Source organism: Alexandromys fortis, unplaced genomic scaffold (assembly GCF_014885135.2).
Source record: "Alexandromys fortis isolate MF-2015 unplaced genomic scaffold, M_Fortis_MF-2015_v1.1 scaffold_28, whole genome shotgun sequence".
In the NCBI taxonomy this organism is placed as follows: domain Eukaryota; kingdom Metazoa; phylum Chordata; class Mammalia; order Rodentia; family Cricetidae; genus Alexandromys; species Alexandromys fortis.
This window is the reverse complement of record NW_026067901.1, coordinates 13,104,259-13,125,625: the sequence shown is the minus strand read 5'-3', so window position 1 is coordinate 13,125,625 and position 21,367 is coordinate 13,104,259. Positions and strand designations below refer to the sequence as shown.

The 21,367-nt window shown below is 46.5% G+C and overlaps 1 protein-coding gene and 1 pseudogene across 1 annotated transcript; both read left to right on the top strand.

Moving 5' to 3' along the window:
• The first annotated feature begins 1,313 nt into the window (after nt 1-1,313).
• Nup50 (nucleoporin 50) lies at nt 1,314-21,105 on the top strand. The gene is made up of 8 exons (XM_050129995.1): nt 1,314-1,562; nt 3,958-4,036; nt 6,209-6,292; nt 7,126-7,318; nt 8,743-9,387; nt 12,518-12,599; nt 16,607-16,725; nt 17,890-21,105. Exons 2-8 carry the CDS (start codon nt 3,968-3,970, stop codon nt 18,090-18,092), a joined length of 1,395 nt encoding a protein of 464 aa, XP_049985952.1. The 5' UTR covers nt 1,314-1,562; nt 3,958-3,967; the 3' UTR covers nt 18,093-21,105.
• Nucleotides 12,660-13,670, top strand: LOC126494025 (basigin-like; annotated as a pseudogene).
• Nucleotides 21,106-21,367: the final 262 nt, after the last annotated feature.

The following is a 21,367-nucleotide window of genomic DNA, read 5'->3' as shown; positions in this document are numbered from 1 at the left end:
TGCTCAGCCCCGAATTAATTACACAGAATCTGTATTATTTAAAACACTGCTCTAGCTTCTTATTGGCTAACTCTAACATATGAATGTAACCCATTTCTATTAATCTGTGTTTCTCCACATGGCTGTGGCTTTAACGGGCTCAGGCTCAAGTTCCCATGTCTGTCTCCAGCAGGGCTACATGGCTTCTCTCCGACTCTACCCTTCTTTCTCCCAGCATTCAGTTTAGTTTTCCTCATCTACCTAAATTCTGCCCTATCAACAGGCCAAGGCAGTTTATTCACCAATGGTATCACAGCATACAGAGGGGAATCCCATATCAATTATTTCGCTGTTCTTGTCAAGGGGCTGCTAGACGAAATAGCCTGAAACTAAGAGACTTGATTTCTGCTTGGAACCCTTTTCCTCCTCTCCTAAAACTTAGGAACTGTTGATCTAGAAATGCTTATTTTTCTGAAAATAATTTCTAGATGGTTAATGATGGGTCTAATGACAACAGTGTCTTCTGGTTGACATTCTCTTTAAACCTTAATCAGAAGAATTCGATCACCCGCAATTCCTTTGTGCAACTGAACCGCAGTCAGCTAAAAGCACAAAACCTGGAGTCCTAATCCAGGACGCAGGTTTTGGTCCCGCAGCCGATGCATCCCCCGGGGAATTTCATCTCCTGTTGGCCCCAACTGGTCCTGCAGCTTTGGGGAATTGACTTCACCTCTACAGCTCCCAAGGAGGATGTCTATCAGGTGACAGCAACGGGGGCAGGCGACCCGTGAGAACCGGTCCCTCGGGGATCTCCAGCCCCACGCAGCAACTTTCAACTTCCACGCTGTGCGCTGAGACCCCGCAGGGACATCCGCGGTAGAAGCACGCTGCGCTCGCCTCCCGTTTCCCCCGATCCCGCCGCCTCGGCCGCCCAGCACAGCACCAGAGGCTTTCGGCAGAGTCACTGGCTGACCGCACGAGTCCGCCCGCCTGCGCCTTGCCCGCGATTGGCGCGCTGACCGCCTCAAACCGGGATGGCTGCCGACACGTGACCAACGTGTTTCACCCGCGTCGCCGGAGGCGCCGGCTCTACCCCCCCCTCCCGCCCCGCCAACAGACCGCGTCCCAGCGCCCATGCGCAAAACTCATGCTCCTCCCAGCGGCCGTTTCCAAGGTGGAGGGGGGTGCAGTACGCGCGAGCCACGTGACACGCCGCGGCCCTTAGGAAGCCGTGCTGGCGGCTGGAGCCCTGACGCGCTTGCGCAGTAGTTGGACGAGGGCGTTTCTTGCTTCCTCCTCTTTTTATTTTTTTCCCCTTTCGAATTGGTTCCGACGGGTATTTTCGAGTTACAAAATGGCGGCTCCGAGCGCTCTCTTCAGCGTTCAGTAGCGGCTTTCAGGCTGAGCGGATGTCTCTTCCCCTCAGTGTCGGACTCAAAGACGCACGGCTCCCAGGCCTGCTGACCACGAAGTCCTCGGAGGCGCTCAGGGCCCCGGAAGCTCCCCGCAGCCGCGACCGCCGTCTCGGCCCTGCTCGTCGCGGCGCCCGGCACCCAGCGCGATCTACGGCGGCCGCCCAAGAGGTGAGTGCCGGGCAGGCCGGGAGGGCGGGGCGGCGTTGGCCTTTGGCGACGCGGCCGGCTGTTTGTGAAGCCGGGCCTACCCAGCGACCTGCGGCGTCCTCCTGGCCAGAGGAGGGCTCGGCGGGGCTCGGGCCTCGGCCGGGGCGGCGACGGTGGCGGCGGTAGGGCTGCCCTGACCCACCCCTGGCCTGCCTTCCTCACACGTCGTCCTCCGCCCGCCCCCGGCTGGCCCCGGTGGCACCGCAGCGTTCCTAGGCCGTTGGTCACTCGCGTGCGTGCAGAGCCGGTTTTGAGGTTAGGGCTTCCCGGGCGGTTTCAGTGACCTCGATCTGCGCTTGGCTGTCGCGGATAGCCCACGTGAAGTTCCTCTCCGAGCACAGGACTATACCCGGTGCACACGCTCACTGCAGGAAGCGATCGCTCACGAATAATGCGCTTCTCCGAATATCTACAGCGCTTCCTTCCGATCTAGAAAGCATTTCATAACTTGGTGTCATTTTAGCCACAAACGCGGACATTTGGCAAACTCTTCCTGGCTGCTGGTGTAACTCATTTGTTATGGGGATTAGATTTCCCCGGTATCACAGTGGTCGAAGGTTGGACTAGCACAGACCTGAGTCATGTCCCCAGCACCCCCAAAGAAAAAAGGAAAAGCCTTAATAATAGCTATAATAGCTAGCAAGTAAGTCTCTAGCGCCAGGACGTGTTCCAAGTACTTCGCAAAGATGTCTTTTCGAAAGAGGAAAAGAACTTTTTGGAGGAATAAGTAGGTATTTGGTATCTACGTTTTTAAAGGCAAAGTTTTGCTATGTGTGGCTCCAGTGCTGTCCTTGAACTTGTGTGACTTAGACTGGCTTCAGCTCTCTCATCCCTGCCTCAACCTCCCCACTGCATCACCCCGGTTGGTGAAATGTGTTTTAAAAGCTTAACCTATAGTTCGAGTTACTTTGTTTTCCCACACTACACCTTTTGGATTTGGGAGTATAAAGAGTATTTTATTTTTAATCGAGCATGTCTATTTAATTTTTACAAAGCACTTCCTGTGTTCCAGGCACCATTCTAAGCCGTGCTTTTTATCTTACTTAGTAGTTTTTTGTAGCACTCCTTTCGTCCCACCAAACTCTGTCCTGGATCTTGTAATGCCACTCGTATCTTGTCTTTTTCTCGGATATGTAATGCCTCAGATCACTGATGCAGCCATGAGTCAAGCAGGGTTGGGACATTTGGAGTCATCAGTAAACCGAACTAAAATTCTTGCCTTCTGGTTTATCTGACTGAATAAATATGAAATGGCCTCAGCTTCATTAATTTGTTTTATTATGGCAGTTACTTTTTAGTTTCAAGTATGAGTTAGAAGCTCAAGTTTTACTTAGTATTTTATTTGCGGTTTCCACCATCCCTTTTGTCCACATCATGAAACAGTGACTCTAACTGGTCCACTGCCCGCCTCTTCTGCCCTCTGGTGTTGATGATAGGTAATGACTAGAAAATCTCCCGATGGATCCAGAGACCTTACCTGTGAAGAATTCTATGAAGTATGCTATTTCTGATTAGGTCAACTTTGCACTTGGGGATTGGAGCGTAAAAGAAGAGGGTTCCCAGTTACTGGTGTTATCACAGCTCATGCTGTGTATCTTAGAATCTTCAATTTTAATCATTCGTTCTGTAATCAGAAAAAAGACGTACCTGTAAGAGAAATGTAAAAGATTGGGATGTATTAAAAGCCAGAGCCCTCCCTGCACATCAGATTGTGAAGGGCTTTGGAAATCTCTGATTTGAAACGAATTCTGTAGTTGCTAATCTTCTGATATAGAGCATTGGACGATGGGTAAGATGGGATCTAGTGTCTGTTCTAGGATGCCCACTGTGGTGGGTTGCTGTGCTCAGGGCAGGGGATGGAGAAAGTGTCAGAAAGAGTCCTGACAGATACTGCCAGCCTGGGCAGGTGCCCTGCTGCTGCTGCTGAGACTCAAGAACCCACACAGCGCTTAGATTAAAGCCCTCAGTCAGATCTGATGGGGCTTAATTTTTTTCCATTTTATTTGGTGTGTGTGTGTGTGTGTACACAGTACCTGTGAAGGCTAGAAGAGAGCACTGGATCCCCACAGCCTGTGAGCTGCTGGACTAGATTTTTAAAAATTACTTGTAACAAATTAATTAAAAAAGTAAAATTAGCTTCTCTTAACTCCATATTTTCCTTAATTTCCTACTATATTTCCCTCCCTTTGAGCAAAGTCCTCTAAGTAAAGCTCATTTGCTTAAAACCAGTTAACTGCTTTTTCTTACGTTTCTCTATTTTGTGATTTTATTACAAAATAAATGAAGACAAAATTATTTGTAAGACGTATCTTGGTGCAGAAAAGCAAACATCTTATTTCTATTTTCTATAATCTAGGTCCACAAAAATGGCCAAAAGAATTGCTGAGAAGGAATTAACAGACAGGAATTGGGATCAAGAAGACGAAGCTGAAGAGGTACAGAGCCGTTCCCTTAGTGGTTTCTTGCTGTCTGCCTTTAAGCTCATGTTGCGTTCCCGGTGAAGAATGTGGTAGAATTTTAAAGCCTTTAGGAATACACAGCAGGAGAGGTGATGCTTCCTCATGAGCTGTATGCATTTGCTGTAGGAACTTGTTCTTCATATGTGACTGTGCTTTTCTCCTAGTGTGTGCTCCTGATGAGTGTGGAGAAGTATCTTCCTGCAGAAATCAGACATTTGCAGCATCCTTTGCTGTGGTTTCGTGTGTTTTAGTCATGGAATTAGCAGTCTGCAGTTCTCACCTCAGTCTGCTCTCTCCATGCTCCCCCTCACTCCCGTGTTTCTCATGCCCACTGTTTGCTGTTCAGATCCTAGCTCTGCACCCCAGCAGTTGCACTGATTGGACTAGAATTTCTATCAGTGTTGTAGTTTCTTTGCCAGCAAAATTAAAGTTGTCTTTTGTGAGGAAATCTTTGCAGTTTTAGGTCTGTTGTGCAAGTTAATACTTGTAGGCCAGTTCACTAAGAAAATTTGTAACTCCAGCTCTATAGCACACAGCTAGGTGGTAAGGGGAAAAGGAACAGAGAATAAACAGTGTTTTGCAGCTTTATTTATGGGGTCTTCCTTTTTGATACTGATGTGTTTAGGAAAGCAAACCACTGGGAAGTTAATATTTTTTAGGACCTTTAACTGAGTTGGTCTTTAATCAAGTCTTTGGTCTTAAGCACAGCCTTTGGGTGGAACAAGCTATACACTGCCATATAATTGTTTGTTTTGACACTAGAGTGTCTAATAGTGAAAAAGCTCAACAGGCTCTACTGAATGAGTATGGAAATCAATTAGATTAATTGGACAAATGTAGCCAAATGGTCTTTGTTCTGGGTATGGAGGTCCTTTTTAATGCTGACACAATCCGAAATATCTGTAGATGAGGGTACTTTTGTTTTTGAGATAGTCCCACTTTGTAATTCATGCTGGACCGGAACTGTCTGTCAGTCCTGCTGCCTCAGCCTGCTATGTGTAGGAGCTAATTGATTGGAGCTGACACACCTAGCTGGATGAGAATTTTGTACAGGAACTAGTTAGTTCTACCCTATAGGTGAGAGAATCGATGAGATAAAACTTTCAGTACATTCATCACACTGTGAAGAGCTCTGGTTGGCTAGGGTCATTGTGACCGTGGTAAGGTGGGCAAGACCAGGACTGCTCTCCAAAACAGTGAGAACAGTGAGCGAAGGCTGTGGCTCAGTTGTAGAGCTTAGCACGTGCAGGATCCCAGTCTCTAAAGAGAAAGTGGATGCTATCTGTGTCAGCTTTTGTTTTGGTTTGGTTTTTGTTGCTTTGGGTTTTTCTCTTTTTCAAGACAGGGTTTCTCTATGTAACAGCTCTGACTGTCCTGGAACTTGGCTTTGTAGACCAGGCTGGCCTCAAACTCACAGAGATCCACCTGCCTCTGCCTCCCGAGTGCTGGGATTAAAGGTGTGTGCTGGAGACAAACCCTGCCTACTCCTACTCTCTTACTTTCTGCCATTCTCTCTGAGGAGACATCTCTCTGTCTCCATCTCTCTTAGTCTCTCTGTCTCTCTCATTCTCTCCTTCCCATTTCCTTTTTCTCAATAAACTTCACACTCAAAAAATAAAATGAAATAAAATAAAGGAATGTATCACCACTGCCCCGCTTTCAACTTAATGTTTTTAAAAATGTAATAGTAAGGTTCAGGCTCCTGGTTTCAGAATGGGCTTCACTGTCTACCGATCAAGAGCTTTTGGATGGTAGCTCTTACGTCTTGTTGATAGAAAATTTTACTGTGACCTTGTTAGTGCCCCCACCCCCCTTTTTTTAAGGACTATATGTCTAAGATGTGAGGAAACCATCCGTGACCATTAGTGCACCAGACATGCAGTGGTGTTTATCTTTTCAGAAATCACATTTCTATCTCTGGGTTGGAACTCAAAGTATGGATTTGTAGATTTCAAAAGATTCATAACACCTGACTAGAATTAAAATCTACAGAAATCTATAGATATTAGATGTGAGCTATTTCTTAATGTGTTAGCAGTCAACTCTTAAGATCATCAATACCACATAAACGTGTCTGTTCTGGTATTTATATTTAGCTTTTAATCCTCTTTTGGACTTACTTTTCTGCTAATTTTTCTATTCTTGCAGGTGGGAACATTCTCAGTGGCCAGTGAGGAAGTCTTGAAGAATAGAGCCATTAAAAAGGCAAAGCGTAGGAACGTTGGATTTGAAGTGAGTGCTTCTTGCAGCTTTGGTGTCTTGCTAATTTAATCAAGAAGATGAATCACAGACTTGCCTATAGGAGGCATTCTCTCAGTTGGGGTTCCTTTTTCCAGATGACTCTAGCTTGTGTCAAATTGACAAAAACCAACCAGAACATGGACTGTCTAGGAAATTAAGAAGGTTTAGCTGTGTGTGTGTGTGTGTGTGTGTGTATCTGTGTCAAATTCCATAAGGAATGTAAATTTCACAGCATCTCTGCTGACTGAACAGGCTAGCCAAGGGAAGAGCTTGCTAAAGACAGGAATAAGGAAGCAGGAAGGAAAAGACAGATACTGCACTGGGTTGCTTAACAGTAAAAAGGCTGGAGTCTGCAATGTGGTCTCCTCAGATTTCTGTAGGCTGAGAACAGCTTGGAAACCCAAAATTCTTGAGAAACTAGGTAAACAGTGAAATTTTTAATTAATCTAATTTTGTATTTCTAGAGCTTCTTTTGCGAATGCTCTTTGAAAAGATGCATGAGGTTTAATTGTATTGGGAATATTTCCAGTTATTCTGGAGCTCAGTGGCAGGTACATGAATATGTAATGTTGGAATATATGCAGTGCCTTTAAACACAGATCTAGCGATTGCGACCATCTCTCCTGGCTATTTTAGGAAGGCAACTGTGAGACCTTGTCCTTAGAGGCACTGTCTCTCCCTCGCTCCTGTCTGGGCTTTGTTAGTAGCTTCTCTTAGGGGCAGAGCCACCACTTCTGAGCTCTGTGCTCTTTCTGAGATCCTGTTGTCACTTATTTGAGGGTGGGAGGTCTACCTGTCTAAAATGTGCGTTCTTTATATTTCAGTCTGATAGTGGAGGAGCCTTTAAAGGTTTTAAAGGTTTGGTTGTGCCTTCTGGAGGAGGAGGAGGGTTTTCTGGATTTGGTAGTGGCGCTGGAGGGAAGCCTCTGGAAGGACTGACAAATGGAAACAGCACAGCCAGTGCCACACCCTTCTCCAGCTCAAAGGCAGCAGCAATGGAGCCCAAGGCAGCATTTGGTGAGTAGCCCTCCCTCTCCAGCTCCCTCTGAAATAGATGCTGAAAGAGAACTCTGCTACCAGGTTGTTTATTTTTTTTGTCTTTGGCCCAGGCTGATCTTGATCCCCGTTCTCCTCTTCCACCCTTCTGAATACTGGGATACTATAGGTGTATGCTATCAGACCTAGCTGGGGAAATGTTTCTAGCACTGTGTCCTCAGGCAGCAGTAAAAGGATGAGACTCAGGGAGATGCATGGAGCAAGTGGGCCAACAGAACACACCTTTGCACCAGCACACAGCGATTCTGTTCTCAGCTCCCCAGTTACTTTACTTTACCTCATTGTTCATTGTAGAAAATTTAAATATTTATATAGACATATATTCAATGAAAGGTATGATAGAGACAAAAATATGCGGTAAAATCTTTCCTAAATTCTTTTTTCTGTCCCATGCCAGATGGCTCCTGATATGAGACAGAAACTCTGAATTTTTCTTTTAACAACATGCTTGGATTTAGAGAAGGATAGCCATTGTCCAACTTCAAAGCCAGCTTTAATTTTTAAGTAGAGATATATACGTGTTCAGGTAATGAAATTTACCCTGCAGATATGTCATCAGAAGTCAGATTTCTCTTCTCTTGGAGATCCTTTCTGGATAGTTATCTTTTCTCCTTTAGGCATCTAGATGTCCAAGATCTCTTGATATTCTGAAGATGAGTATTTTCCTGCAAAGACAAGAACAGAACTTTGCCCCAACCCTTATGAAGTTTCCTTACTACCTGTGTGATTGTCACCTCTGTGGATTGAGCTGTCATTTCTCTTTCTCAAGAGGTTTCTCTTTTTCAGACCAAATGTTTATTAATTTTTATAGTATCCATAGCTTTTCTTCTCCTGTGGAAATAAGAGTGAATACTGAATGCCCAGTCCTGTTTTGCATGAGCTAGTCAGCAACTTCTGGGACTCACATAGAGAACTGGCTCTAAAAGTATATGCTGCCTGGTGTTTGTGGGTTTGAGATGGGTTTTCAGCTCAGCTACAGAAATTCAGGCTGGCCTATAGCTGGGTAGTGAGAATAACTTTGAACTCTGGATCCTCCTGCAGGCATGGGCCACCCACTCGCCTGTTTAGTCCTCACTAAGCAGAATGAACTAAGTGCCTTGTAACCATTGCTAGATATCCAGTTCCTCAGCATTGGTTTATGACACAAGCTTGGTGAACAGTAGCAGGGAAAGCAGGGCATGAGAATAGCCGTACAAAAGCCTAGTTGTAGCTGAGTCTGGTGGCACACTGCTGATGTCCCTGCTCAAGAAGGTGAAGCAGAGTGATGAGTTCCAGCTTGTCTGGGCCTACATAGCAAGACTCTGTCTAAACACAGTAAAAACATGTAACCCCTAGGTGGTTTGATCAAACTACTTTTAAAGTGTTTGGACTTTAACTTCTTACAGGTTCTTTTGCTGTGAATGGTCCTACTACCTTGGTTGATAAGAAGATTTCAAGTCCCAAATGTAATAGCAGCAATCAGCTGTCCTCTGGCCCCGCTTCCAGTACAGCCTGCACTGGGAATACCTATCACAAGCAGTTGGCTGGCTTGAACTGCTCTGTCCGGGACTGGATAGTGAAGCACGTGAATACCAACCCACTTTGTGACCTGACACCCATTTTTAAGGACTATGAGAGATACTTGGCAACGATTGAGAAGCAACTTGAGAATGGAGGCAGCAGCAGTTCTGAGAGCCAGACTGATAGGGCAGCAACTGGAATGCAGCCCCCCTCTCTTTTTAGTTCAGCAAAACTACAGCAAGAGTCACCGTTTTCGTTTCGTGGCAACAAAGCAGAGGACACATCTGAAAAGGTGGAGTTTACAGCAGAAAAGAAATCGGACATAGCACAAGGAGCAACAAGTGCCTCGTTTAATTTCGGCAAGAAAATTGAGAGCTCAGTTTTGGGCTCCTTAAGTTCTGGCTCCCTGACTGGGTTTTCATTCTCCCCTGGAAACTCTAGTTTATCTGCCCAAAGTAAAGCTGCCTCTTCACCATTTTCTGCTAAAGCATCAGAGAGTCAAGCAGGAGGCAGCAGCAGTGAATGCAGAGGTAAATACAAAGCCACTGGTTCATGTATGTGCAGCTCTAATGAGAATATCGCTCCATTTTCTGTGTGTGTCACAGTTGCTTCATCCTTATCCTTAAAGTAGAGCAAGGCCTGTTTTATAGGGTATTCAAAGCTCCCAAAGGGTGTGGTTCTGCGGGAGAGAGGTGACATGGTGTGCTCCAGCAGCATAGCCTCTGTCTTCATGAGGTGGGTGGGGCTCCAGGTGCGTAGTGAAGGGCTGTGAACAGATGGCTGCAGAGCACACTGAAGTTCTAACGTGCTGACTGGAAAGCGCTGGGCAAGTGGTGCTGTGTATAGAAGCAGCAGATTAAAAACGGTTTGAAAAGTTGACATTGTACTGAAAAAGCTCAACATGAATGCCCATTGAAGTTGACTGTATTTAGACCTGCTAAATTAATTAATGTTGAGGCCAGACCTGCTAAAAAGGAGGGTCACTCAACCCCGAAGGAAGGCTCTGCTGTTGTGAATCACACTAGTGTCCTTGGGCCTTTTGTACCCAGTGTGTCAGGTCTTGGCGATGGGCCCAGTTGCAGGGTTTCTTCTGAGATATTGGTACCCACAGTGCTCATGTTTGTTCTTAATAACACAGGACCAGTTAGTTCATTCAGTAACACTTTCTAAAATGATAGGTATGCCTAGTGTGTGCGCTGTGCAGTGTGTTGGTCACGAGCCATTCCTAGGCAATGGGTACTTGCATTGGGACTAGTGGTGCTGAGGGATTAGATTTCTAATTTTCAGGGGCAGGGATTTTGTTTTTGTTTTTCTTTATGTATCCCTGGCTGTCCTAGAGCTTGCTAAGGTAGACCAAGCTGCCCGTGAACTCACAGGGATCTTCCAGCTTCTATCTTCCAAGTGCTGTGATTAAAGTTGTGAGCCGCCACCACAGCCAGCAAGTTTCTAATTTTTGATAGAACTAGTTAAGTGTTTTAAATAGTTAAATGTCCCTCTGTGTGAATGAGAACCGTCTGAGGGAGGGGAGACGACGACAAGAACAACGTTGGATGACCTGAGGCCACAGCAGAAGTAAACCGAGAGAAGCAATTGCATGAAGCCTAAAAGCCTCTGGACACCCAAGAACACAGTCGGCAGGGGAGATGCCTGTGGAACAGAGGGGACATCTCGAAGCTGAACAGCTGATGGCCCTGATGTCCAAAATATAAAAATGTGGGGCTGTTAAGAGCTCTCCTTGTTATTCCATAGGACCCATAGAACCCAAGTTTGGTTTCCAGCTGCAGAATTCTTCTGACTTCTACAGGCTCCTGCACACACATGAGCACATACACTCACAAATGTGTAAATAATACAAAGATATAAGGAAATCAGTACAAATAAACAAATAGTAAAAATAATTGTGAGGACGACATAATAGGGTTGGCTACTTTTTATGGCAACAGAACAAAGCCAGCGTTCCCCTCAGGTATGGATGTAGCCTTCCCTCCAGAAGGCTGCATCCTCTGGGTGACAGTTCTGCTGGGGTGCCTGAGCCTTGGGTAAAGTCAAACTTAGGGACCAAGTCCCAACCCCTTGACTTCCTCTGCTCTTGGAGTAGGTCCTACCACTGAGTCCTCAAGGATGCATGGTAATGTGCTGTTCTCCAGGGGAGCATACGTACGTTTGACTGCACCACTGTGCTGTCGAACCTGGGCCAGCCACCAGTGCTCCTTGTATGAACTCCTCTTTAGTGTATGCACAGGCCCTCAGGGTAGATGGTCCAATAAGCACCACCTCCCTCCTTTTTTATTTTTTTTATTTTTATTTTTTTAAATATTTATTTATTATGTATACAATATTCTGTTTGTATGCCTGAAGGCCAGAAGAGGGCGCCAGACCTCTTTACAGATGGTTGTGAGCCACCATGTGGTTGCTGGGAATTGAACTCAAGACCCTTGGAAGAGCAGGCAGTGCTCTTAACCACCGAGCCATCTCTTCAGCCCCTCCCTCCTTTTTTTTAAAAAAAGATTTATTTATTATGTCAGAAGAGGGCACTAGATCTCATTACAGATGGTTGTGAGCCACCATGTGGTTGCTGGGAATTAAACTCAGAACCTCTGGAAGAGCAGGCAATGCTCTTAACCTCTGAGCCATATCGCCAGCCCCAAGTGACCCCCTTTTATTTCTCCTCTGTCTCTAAATAAGAGAGTCTCCCCATCATAGGCAGCTGTCTCATGCCCTATCCTGCACACTGCACCATCCGACACTGTTGCCATCTTGTGGTTACCATTAGAAAGACTTGGAATTCGTTGAAACTTCCCCAGTCCTGGGAGGCTCAGCTGAGTAATCAATTTGAAGCTTGCCAGGAGATAGATCCTCATGGTCTTTAGTTCAATCTTGGGATCCAAGTCCTCAGTATTGCTTTAGTCTGGCAGGTTTTACACGGCTGCCTTTCTTTTGAGGGTGTCCTTCCTGTTTGTGTGTCAGCAGTGTCTCAGTACCCCCTGTGGCTGAAGCTTTATTTTAAAGAAAGAATGTGCCCTTCCTGCTTGTCAGTGAGCCAGGTTCCTGTAGTGCAAGACCCTTGAGCTCTGTGACAGTTTAGTCAAAGCTTTGCAGCAGCTTCTCTGACAAGCTTGACCTGTAAAACAATCACTTTTGGCCATTGCTGATGCTGGTTATCCCTGAGCACAGTGTGGTTCTGGACACAAGAATATTGGCAAGGATGGTGTTGGGTGCTCTTTTTAGGTTAGATTCTCCACTGGGCAACCTGAGTATGTATAATTTTATACTTAAGTGTGTTTTGGTGAATGTCATAAGCAAGAATGGTTTTTATTCTAGAGTTTCCTACAAATTGGATGTAATTTTATAATAGAGAAATGGCTTACCATTAGATATTATCAAGTCTGTTGAGATGGCTCAGCAGGTAAAGGCTTTTCCTCCCAGCCTGATGGCCTGAGTTTCATTTCAGGAAGCATCATGGTAGAAGGAAAGAACCAAACCCTACAAGGTACACACACAATAAATAAATTTAAAATTTCACAAAATAAAATCCAGCTGGCGCCTCTTCCCGAAAAACAGTAAGGTGTTCACAGTCTTATTTACCAGCTTCCATGGATATTCCTGGATGATGTTCAGGGTGGGGAACAAGCGTCGCTGACTAAGTTGTTTCTGTGCCAGGTGGCGATGAAGAAGAGGATGATGAGCCGCCCAAGGTGGTGGTGACTGAAGTGAAGGAGGACGATGCTTTCTACTCCAAAAAGTGAGTGGGCTGTGTGCTGGGGCTGCCCTCCAGCCACACTCTGAGCTGCAACAGGGAAGAATGATTGCCTGTTTGGTTATTTTTGTATTTTTCAAGGCACGAGTTTCTCTGTGTAGTCCTGGTCTTCCTGGAACTCACTCTGGCCTCCAACTCACAGAGATCAGTCTGCCTCTTTCTCTCAAGTGCTGGGATTAAAGGCGTGTGCCACTACCAGATGGCATAATTTTGTCTTTTTGTTGTTTGTGTTTGCTTTGAGTTTTTCAAAACAGGGTTTCTCTGTGGCTTTGGAGCCTGTCCTGGAACTAGCTCTTGTAGACCAGGCTGGACTCGAACTCACAGAGATCAGCCTGCCTCTGCCTCCCGAGTGCTGGGATTAAAGGCGTGCGCCACCATCGCTCGGCTCCTTAACTGCATTTTGAACAGCAGTAGCATCGACATCGTTGGCCACCGCTGGATGAGAGGTGACCAGGTACTGCAAGAGGATATGCTGCCTGACCTGCAGATGCAGTACGTAGAGGACACTGATGACCGCTCTGGGTACTATTTCCTGCATCTTCCTTCCCGAGCGCGTGGGAAGGGGCGACATCCGTGTGGAGGGGCCACCCCGGACCAAGGACGGAAAGAAGTCAGAGCATTCCAGTGAGGGAGAGAACCTGAGACTGGTCTGCAAGTCCGAGTCACCCCACCCTCCTGTCACTGGGTGGAGCTGGTTTAAGACTCTGACTCTGGGGATCAGCTGATCATCAATGGCTCAGAGAGCAAGTACCTCATGATATCCACAGCGGAGAGGTCAGAGCTGACCATCAGCAACCTCCACATCAACAGCGACCCTGATACCTATGTGGGTCCAGGAGAGGATGATACTGCGCGCCCGCGGCTCCATCTGGCCGCCCTCTGGCCCTTCCTGGGCATCGTGGCCGAGGTCCTGGTGTTGGTCACCATCATCTTCATTTATGAGAAGCGATGGAAGCCAGAGCAGACCCTGGACGAGAATGACCCTGGTGCTGTCCCACTGAAGGGCATCACGTGAACGACAAGGACAAGAGTGTACGCCAGAGGAACCCCACCTGAGTGGCAGAGCAGGTGGGGGTGGGGGCACCTGGGCACCTGACCCCAGCCAGTGTCTACCTTCATTCCTGTGTCCCATCTTGCCCCAACCTGGGTGAAAGCCCTCACCTTGTAGAAAGCCCACCTAGAAGAAGCAAGCTGCCCACAGCACCCCTGTTTCTAGTTTAAACTACACAAGGTTTCTATATAGAGAATCTGTTCCTTGGGGGGGGGGGGTATTGTTTTTGACTTTTTAAGCGTGTCACTATAGCCTTGTGGAGTGGGGGAATGGGGCCTTGCCCTTGGCCATGAGAGGGGAGACAAGGGTAAGCTGACTTCTTGGTGGAGGGAGCTACCACCTGGTCCCCTGTATTGGACAGCCCATCCCCACCATGGACAACAGGCTGGGCCTGCTGGGACCCCACAAATAAAGACCTACCCCGAAAAAAAAATTTTCCATTTGTGGCAAATAGCACACTCACAATGGCAGACAGCCCTCACTTCTGTCTAGATCCCTAGTATGAACTCTGGTGGGATCACACTCTGGCTTGTCATTGGGACAGAGTGGGGAAGGGGTAGGTGATATTTATATCTCCCAGGGGAGGTAATTTTAGAACCAGCGGATGCGGGGTTTGAATGAGAATGGCTCCCATAGGCACATATGTTGGAATACTTGGGCTCCAGTTGGTGGAACTGTTTGGGAAGGATTGGGAGGAATGGCCTTGTTGGAGGAGGTGTGTCCCTGTGACTGGACTTTGAGGTTTCAAAAGCAAGCCCACATCATTCCCAGTTAGCTCTCGCTGTCTGCCTCTGGATGTGTTTCATGAAGTAAGCTCTCAGCTACTGCCCAATGCCATACTGTGCTCCCAGTCATGATGGTCATGGACACTAGCCCTCTGAAACTGTAAGCCTTGCATAAATTCTTTCTTTTGTAAGTTGCCTTGGTTACAGTGTCATGTCACAGCAGTGAACAAGGGGCATCAGGCTTGCAGGGGAAGTGCGTATGCACCAGGCACTTTTTCAGTCCAGCATCTAGGGAGATGTCATTTTGTTTGTATTTTGGGGCAGGGTCTCACTATGTAGCTCTGGCTCTTCTGGAACTCATTATGGAGATCAGGCTGGCCGTGAACTCAGAGTCATCTCTGCCTTCCAAGCGCTGGGGTAAAGGCAACTGGGCTTAAACATTGTATCGCTAAGGTGCCGGATGGTCTACTGGCGGGGGGAAACACTCCATTCTGCAGGGAAGCTCCTCCAACTCAAGAAGTAAACAACTTGCTGGGCGGTGGTGGTGCACTCCTTTAATCCCAGCACTTGAGAGGCAGAGACAGGTGGATCTCCGTGAGTTCGAGACCAGCCTGGTCTACAAAGTGAGTTCCAGGACAGGCTCCAAAGCTACAGAGAAACCCTGTCTCAAAACAAAAGCAAAAATACACAAAAAAAGAAGTAAACAACTAAAAGGCTTCAGGAAGCCCCCAAAATTGAACATATGTACTTGGACCCTCCTTCTGCAAGAACTTCTGAGAGACACTCTCGGAGGAACTGAGTGCCTGAAAGAGACACTGTAATCATCAGACTTTATGGTGACTCCAGGTTCTCTGCTTCTGTGAGCTGTCACCATTGCTGGGTTAGGGTTCTCAGTAACGCAGCAGTCTGTTTCCATAAGTGACCCTTTACCCGTATTCCTGTAAATAACCCCAATAAAACTCATTGGCTTTACCAAGGTGGACTTTGGTAGTCTCCTCACTTGGGTCTGTCCTTGCTTCCTTATCTTGGATGAGCAGATATTTGCTCCAATCTCCCCAAGAATAGTGTCACCCCATAAACATTTTTATTCATCATGTGTCATGTGTGTGTGCGCGCGCATGTGTCACAGTGCACGAGGAGGTCAGAGGATAAATGGAGGAGTACTTTCTCTCCTTCTGTTAAATAGGTCCTGCAACGGAACTCACGGCACGATGCATGGTGGCAAGCACGCATCTTTCCTTTCTGAGCTCCCTCACCAGCCTGACTCAAGAGCTGAAGAGACAGACATCGGCATCCCAGGGTGTATGGGGAGTACTCAGTTTGCAAATGCTCAGTCTGAGGTGTCTGTTCCCCTGCAGGCTGAGGGCAGGAGGCCTCAGAAGAGAATATAGAAGCAGAAGCGGTGTTCAAAACCTGGACTGGCCTGGCGTGGTTCAGCACGCCTCTAATCCCAGCACTCAGGGGGCAGAGACAGGTGGGTCTCTGAGTTTGAAACTAGCCTGGTCTACATGGTGAGTTTCTGGACAGTCAGAGATATAGAGTGAGACTCCCACCTCAAAAAACTAAAAAAAATATGTATTTATATANGGGGGGGGGGTGTCTAAATTAGCAGCCTTGGCTGACCTTGAACTTACAGACCCACCTGCCTCTGGCCACTTTTTCTTAATAACCTAAGTATCTGCGTTTAACATACTGGCTAGGAAAACAGCGCACTACTTTATCCATAGTCACAGCTTATCCCAGATTTTCTCAGTATCTTAGGGAATCAAAAATGGAAGATCAGAAGAGAATTTGAAAAAATAAAAAGGGGAAAGCAAGGTGGGAGAGAAGTAGGACAGACTGCTATGTCTGTACCTGTCCTTAAAGGGCCAGTCTGCTCTGCCACGCAGGACCAAGGCAGAGAAGTGGATCAGCTGAGATGTTGACTGACTAAGGAAAGGTGGCCTCCGGTATTAAAAGGGTTTGGAGGGGACTGTGTTTAGCAGAGTTTGTGTAGCATGCCCAAGATCCTGGATTCCATGCTCGCACTACACAGAAAGGTCTGTGTATGGGGTAAATTGTAAAATAACTGTCTGGTTTTTAAACTCAGATACCATCAATCGGGTAAAGAAGGGTTTATTTTCTTAGCCACTGCAGTTGGCTTTCAGGAAGGTAAGCAATGGTTATCAGCAAACTAACTTGTTGACTATCTGATCATAACTGTTGTTTTCCCACAGGTGTAAACTATTTTACAAGAAAGACGATGAATTTAAAGAGAAGGGAGTGGGAACCTTGCATTTAAAACCCACGGCCAATCAGAAGACTCAGCTCTTAGTGCGGGCAGACACCAACCTAGGTGGGTGCACAACCATCACAGTTCCTGTAGAGAGTTTTGCCTTGATTCTGGTTCTTTGGATTTTTGAAGCTCGATAATGAGGGGTTTGTTATGTCTTATGAAAGTGATCATGAGGTCAGATTTATCTTCTGGTTACTAATATGTGTGTGGTTTTGACCTTCAGGAACATTGTGTACACAGTATAGGTGTATTGTTAAAAGCTATAGTAGAAAAGTACCACAAAGGGTTTCATTTCCATATGTTGGAGTGTGAGGAGTGGCGTGTATGTGGGACAGTTTGATGAATACAAAGGAGAAGTATACAGGTTTCAGTTTACGGGGGTCTTTGTGGGAGGAAGGATTTGTAGGTAAAGGCCCAAGGTTGTTAGGTCTCATTCCTCAGTCAATTTCTACCTTTATTTTTGGGACAGGATCTCACTAAACCTGAAGCTCACTGATTTTGGCTTGGCTGGCTGGCCAGTGACTTTCAGGGATCCACCTGTCTGTGCCACAGCCCTCATTCCTACCCCCCCTTCTCTAGGCTAGGACTACAGGAGTGTGCTGCTCTCCCCAGCTTTTAGCGTGTGTTCTGAGAATTGGAACTCGTCCTTGTGTTGCATGCTTAGCAATGGGACCATCTCTCCAGCCCTGGGAATCTTTCTAGAACAAGAATGTCCCCTTTACCCCACTCAAGCTGATCCTTGCCACAGTCCTTTAGAAGAATAGCTGTGATAGCGGTGAGCCTGTGATGTGTGGTCAGTAGTGGGAGATTGCTGGGCAGCACCAAAAGACTCCTGGGGTTCTCTCTCTTAGGACTTGACTAGCTATGGCAGTATCACCATAATGTCACTCTGGCCTAGTGAGCAGTGCTGGTGAGAAGCACTGTATCTTTGCCGACCACTCATCCAAAGTTCCATGAAATGATGAGGATCTGGGCAAGCCAGTGCTGCTCTGAACAGGCTCCTGCCTGGGAGATTGTGGCGGAATGTGCCTGTCAGCCCCAGCTCCCCTACTGCTTGTCACACTCCAGCATGTAGGAAATGAAAGCCTTTATGGCCATAACTTTTAACACATTGAGAAGTTGTTTCATTGTTGAATCTTTTTAGCCTCTGAAAGAATCCTACAGTATTGATACATTTGTTTTTATATGTTGTTTTGATAAATATTTTCCTTTGTTTATTCAAAGGCAACATACTGCTGAATGTTCTGATTCCACCCAATATGCCATGCACCCGAACAGGGAAAAACAATGTCCTCATTGTCTGTGTCCCCAACCCCCCACTTGATGAGAAGCAACCCACAGTCCCAGTCACCATGCTGATTCGGGTGAAGACGAGTGAGGATGCAGATGAACTACACAAGATCTTACTGCAGAAGAAGGGTGCCTGAGCACTGAAGCCGACCAAGGGATGTTACAGCCACATTGCTGCTTCTCCTCTGCCCCCCAAACTTAGTCACATTCTTTCTTCTTCTTACTGTGACATTCTGAGAACTTCTAGGTAACGGTAATGGGAAACTTCTGTGAGGAAGATTAAGGCCAATAAAACCTGGGTGTGTCAACTCTTTTCCCTTCCTGAAAACTAAGCAAAATACATTCAAGTGAAAAATTTGGGAAGATTTTTTTAATGTTGGTTCATTGAGTAAACTAACCGAAGTGATTCTTAGTGGACTGCAGTCAGGGTACCAGTTAGCACTCCAAAGGCTCCTGCAGGCAACTGTGGGCTCTGCTCCTGACTGCCCCAGGAGACCCATGGCAGTGTCCCACAGCACCCCAGATGACACCCATCGGAGCAGATAAGCTCCCCTTCTGTGGGCTTATCTGACCCGTGATGAGCACTCCTGCCAAACGCCACGCCGCCACACTGTGACCATGCTGAACTGTGGGTAAGATGTCTCTGTCATCAGCCTGCTGGCAGGTGATGGCCTCTGACCTGGGGCTGCTTGACTGATCTAGGAACTGCCTTTTCATGGAAAGGACATGAGTGGCTCGTTGGGAGCTGGCAGTGTAGACTAGGTTTTGTCGTTTTTATCCAGGAGGTGCTCTTACTTTACCCTCCTCAGTTAACGTGGAAGGGGATGTCAGGAATAATGGATTTTAAAAGCACAAATTTGGTGACTTTTTAAATATCATTTCTGTACCACAAATAAGCCTTTATTTTAAAAGAAAAAAAGTTGAAAGAGGATGTGTGCTCATGGGCGTTTTTGCCCTGGTGAGCCCTGTGGGCACAGTCTGAATGGAGTCCTCTCAGGAACCATGCACTCACAAGAAGCAAGAGTGGGAGTGGCGAAATTGCCTGTTTGTCTTACAGCTTCAGACTGCAGCATGGTACTTGGCATCTGAAAACTTGTTTGTTTTTTTTAATTTTTTTTTTTTTAAGGATGAGGTACTGAGTGTGTCCATTTGGAATGGAGCCATGGTTCTGCACGGGCCATTCATGTCACTACAGAGCAGTGAAGGTTACTAATACTTGTATTCTCTGAAGACCAGACTTCAATTAAATGCAAGCTTTGTTGCCTAGCTGGTAATCCCAGTGCCGGAGAAGCCAAGGCAGGAAGATGTTTGAGTTCACAGCAGCCTGAGCTACCTAGTAGCCGCCCCCCCCCCCCTTCAAAAGAGAGAGATTGAATGAAGTTGCACTCATGAAACCATTCATCACTAGGACCAGATCTTTTCTGAAGGCTCAGGGTCAGTGCCCAGGGTGCCAGAGTGCTCAGCTAGTCAATAAATACACGGTGCTCTGACCTGGGCAGAGTCACGAAACCTGACAGCACAGTTGCTTTCTCAAAACTGCACTGCGTGAGTGAGAATGAAACTTAATTAACTTTTATTTAGGTAGCCATGGCTAACCTTGAACTCAGAGATCCACCTGCCTCTGCCTGGGGGCTGGGTAGGGTTTATCACTGTCACACCTCTGCTCAATGGGTTGGCACTTATCTGCAGATGGTGTGCTTGTGCTTGGGGGGTGTGAACCTGGGGAGGTGCTGTGCGTTTATTTGCCATTTAGCATTGAGAATTGGTTTCTAACAAGCAATTTGCTACTTCTGTTATCATTGGCCTTGCTCTGTTCACATTGGATTTGCCCAGCTTTCCAAAGATGAAATGAGGAGAACGCATTTCAGACAGTACCGTGTAGCCACATGCCCATGGGACTGACCGGTGTCAGACTCTCAGGCACTTTCAGGAACTTGTCTATTCATGGTGGTGATGCTCTATGAGCATCTGTCCAAGCCTTGCATATTTACCAAAATAATATAAGCAAAAAAGGTTGCGACTGGATTGCCTTCTAAGCTCCCTAGTCCATTTTAACTGTAAATTAGTGAGTGTGGCTTCCCTTTTCCTAACATTCCCAGCACATTTGCTGCTATCACTTTTGGAAGCGAGAATTACAGGGGAGAGGTGTCTTGTCTTTATGCTTTAGGAGCTCGCTCAGCACTCTGCACTTCACCCAAGTGTGAGTCACTATGAAGTCTGTCAGAGGAGGCCCCTGGAGGGCTCTCCGTTCTCCCTCCATTGTGTTAGTCGCTGGTTCCATGGCTTAAACTTCATTGATGTTTTAATATGTTATAAATTTGCCTATTGTGTGTTTAATGTGAACTGAGGTTTTTATCTCTAGTTTGAAATTTTCCCTGAGGAAGTGTGTATTCTCTATGGTGAGGGTGCGGACTCCGAGCCTGGGCCTTCCCACACTGTATATCACACTTTCGCACATTCCCAGCCAGCAAAGTTTCAGCCCTGTGCGGTCTTCTTCAGAGAGCCACACTGTACAGACCGTGGCTGTGTCAGCAACAGGTCCGACTGCTGATGGGCTGATTTCTGTTCTACAGTTTCAGTTCTAAATCCTATTTTTTACATGCTGCGTGCCAAAAATAATACCTGCTGCAGCGTAGGGGAAAATTCTACCTTGTCAGGGTTTTCCCTGACAGCCTCCTCTACCGTTTGAAGGTTAAGGAGTCTGTTCTTGCTAGTTTGTTCATTATATTACTATTTCTGAAGATGAGAAATAGTCCCCTTTAGGCTACAGACTACCTGCTCAGACCAAGTCTAATTCTGGAAGTGGGATTTTTAAGGAAATGACCTGTTCTGTTACTCGTAGGTGAAGTTGGGAGCTCTTCAAGGCATCTTCTAGCCCCACGCTCTGCACAAGGCCACCATGTGCTCTCCAGAAGCAATTGCAAAACTGAGGACTGTCCTCTATGCAGACAGATTTGTAAAGGGGATGTAAGACTTCTTAACAATCACATAGAATAATCTGCTTTTTACCTGAAAGAGGAAATTGTTTTCTAAAGCTAAAATACTTGAATTGTCAGACAGTATAATCTCAGTGTGTGTGAGCTTTTGAATGGGCCTGTGAGGAAGTGTAACAATCCATGAAATGTGAATAAATGGAACATTAAAAACTGGGCCTTTGACAGTTTTGTTTCTGTGATACTCTTGGCAGATCAGCGGAAGAAGAAGCTCATGGCAGTAGTGTACAGAAACATCTCTGAAGTGGGGGCTGCCAAGGAGAGCTGACGAGCAGCCTGCATTGAATTACAGTGGGGTACAGAGTCTTGTGCTGGGCAGTGTCCAGCCTCAGACTAGAGCTGAAGCGGGGGGTAGCCTTCTACAGAAGTAACACTGGATTCTAGTCCATTCAGTGATGTGTTAGAGCTGTGTTCAGATT

Coding starts and splice junctions, on each gene's coding strand:
- Nup50 (XM_050129995.1), top strand. CDS start 3,968: ATGGCCAAAAGAATTGCTGAGAAGGAATTAACAGACAGGAATTGGGAT. Junction 6,293..7,125: donor GTAGGAACGTTGGATTTGAA/GTGAGTGCTTCT, acceptor TTTATATTTCAG/TCTGATAGTGGAGGAGCCTT. Junction 12,600..16,606: donor GATGCTTTCTACTCCAAAAA/GTGAGTGGGCTG, acceptor GTTTTCCCACAG/GTGTAAACTATTTTACAAGA.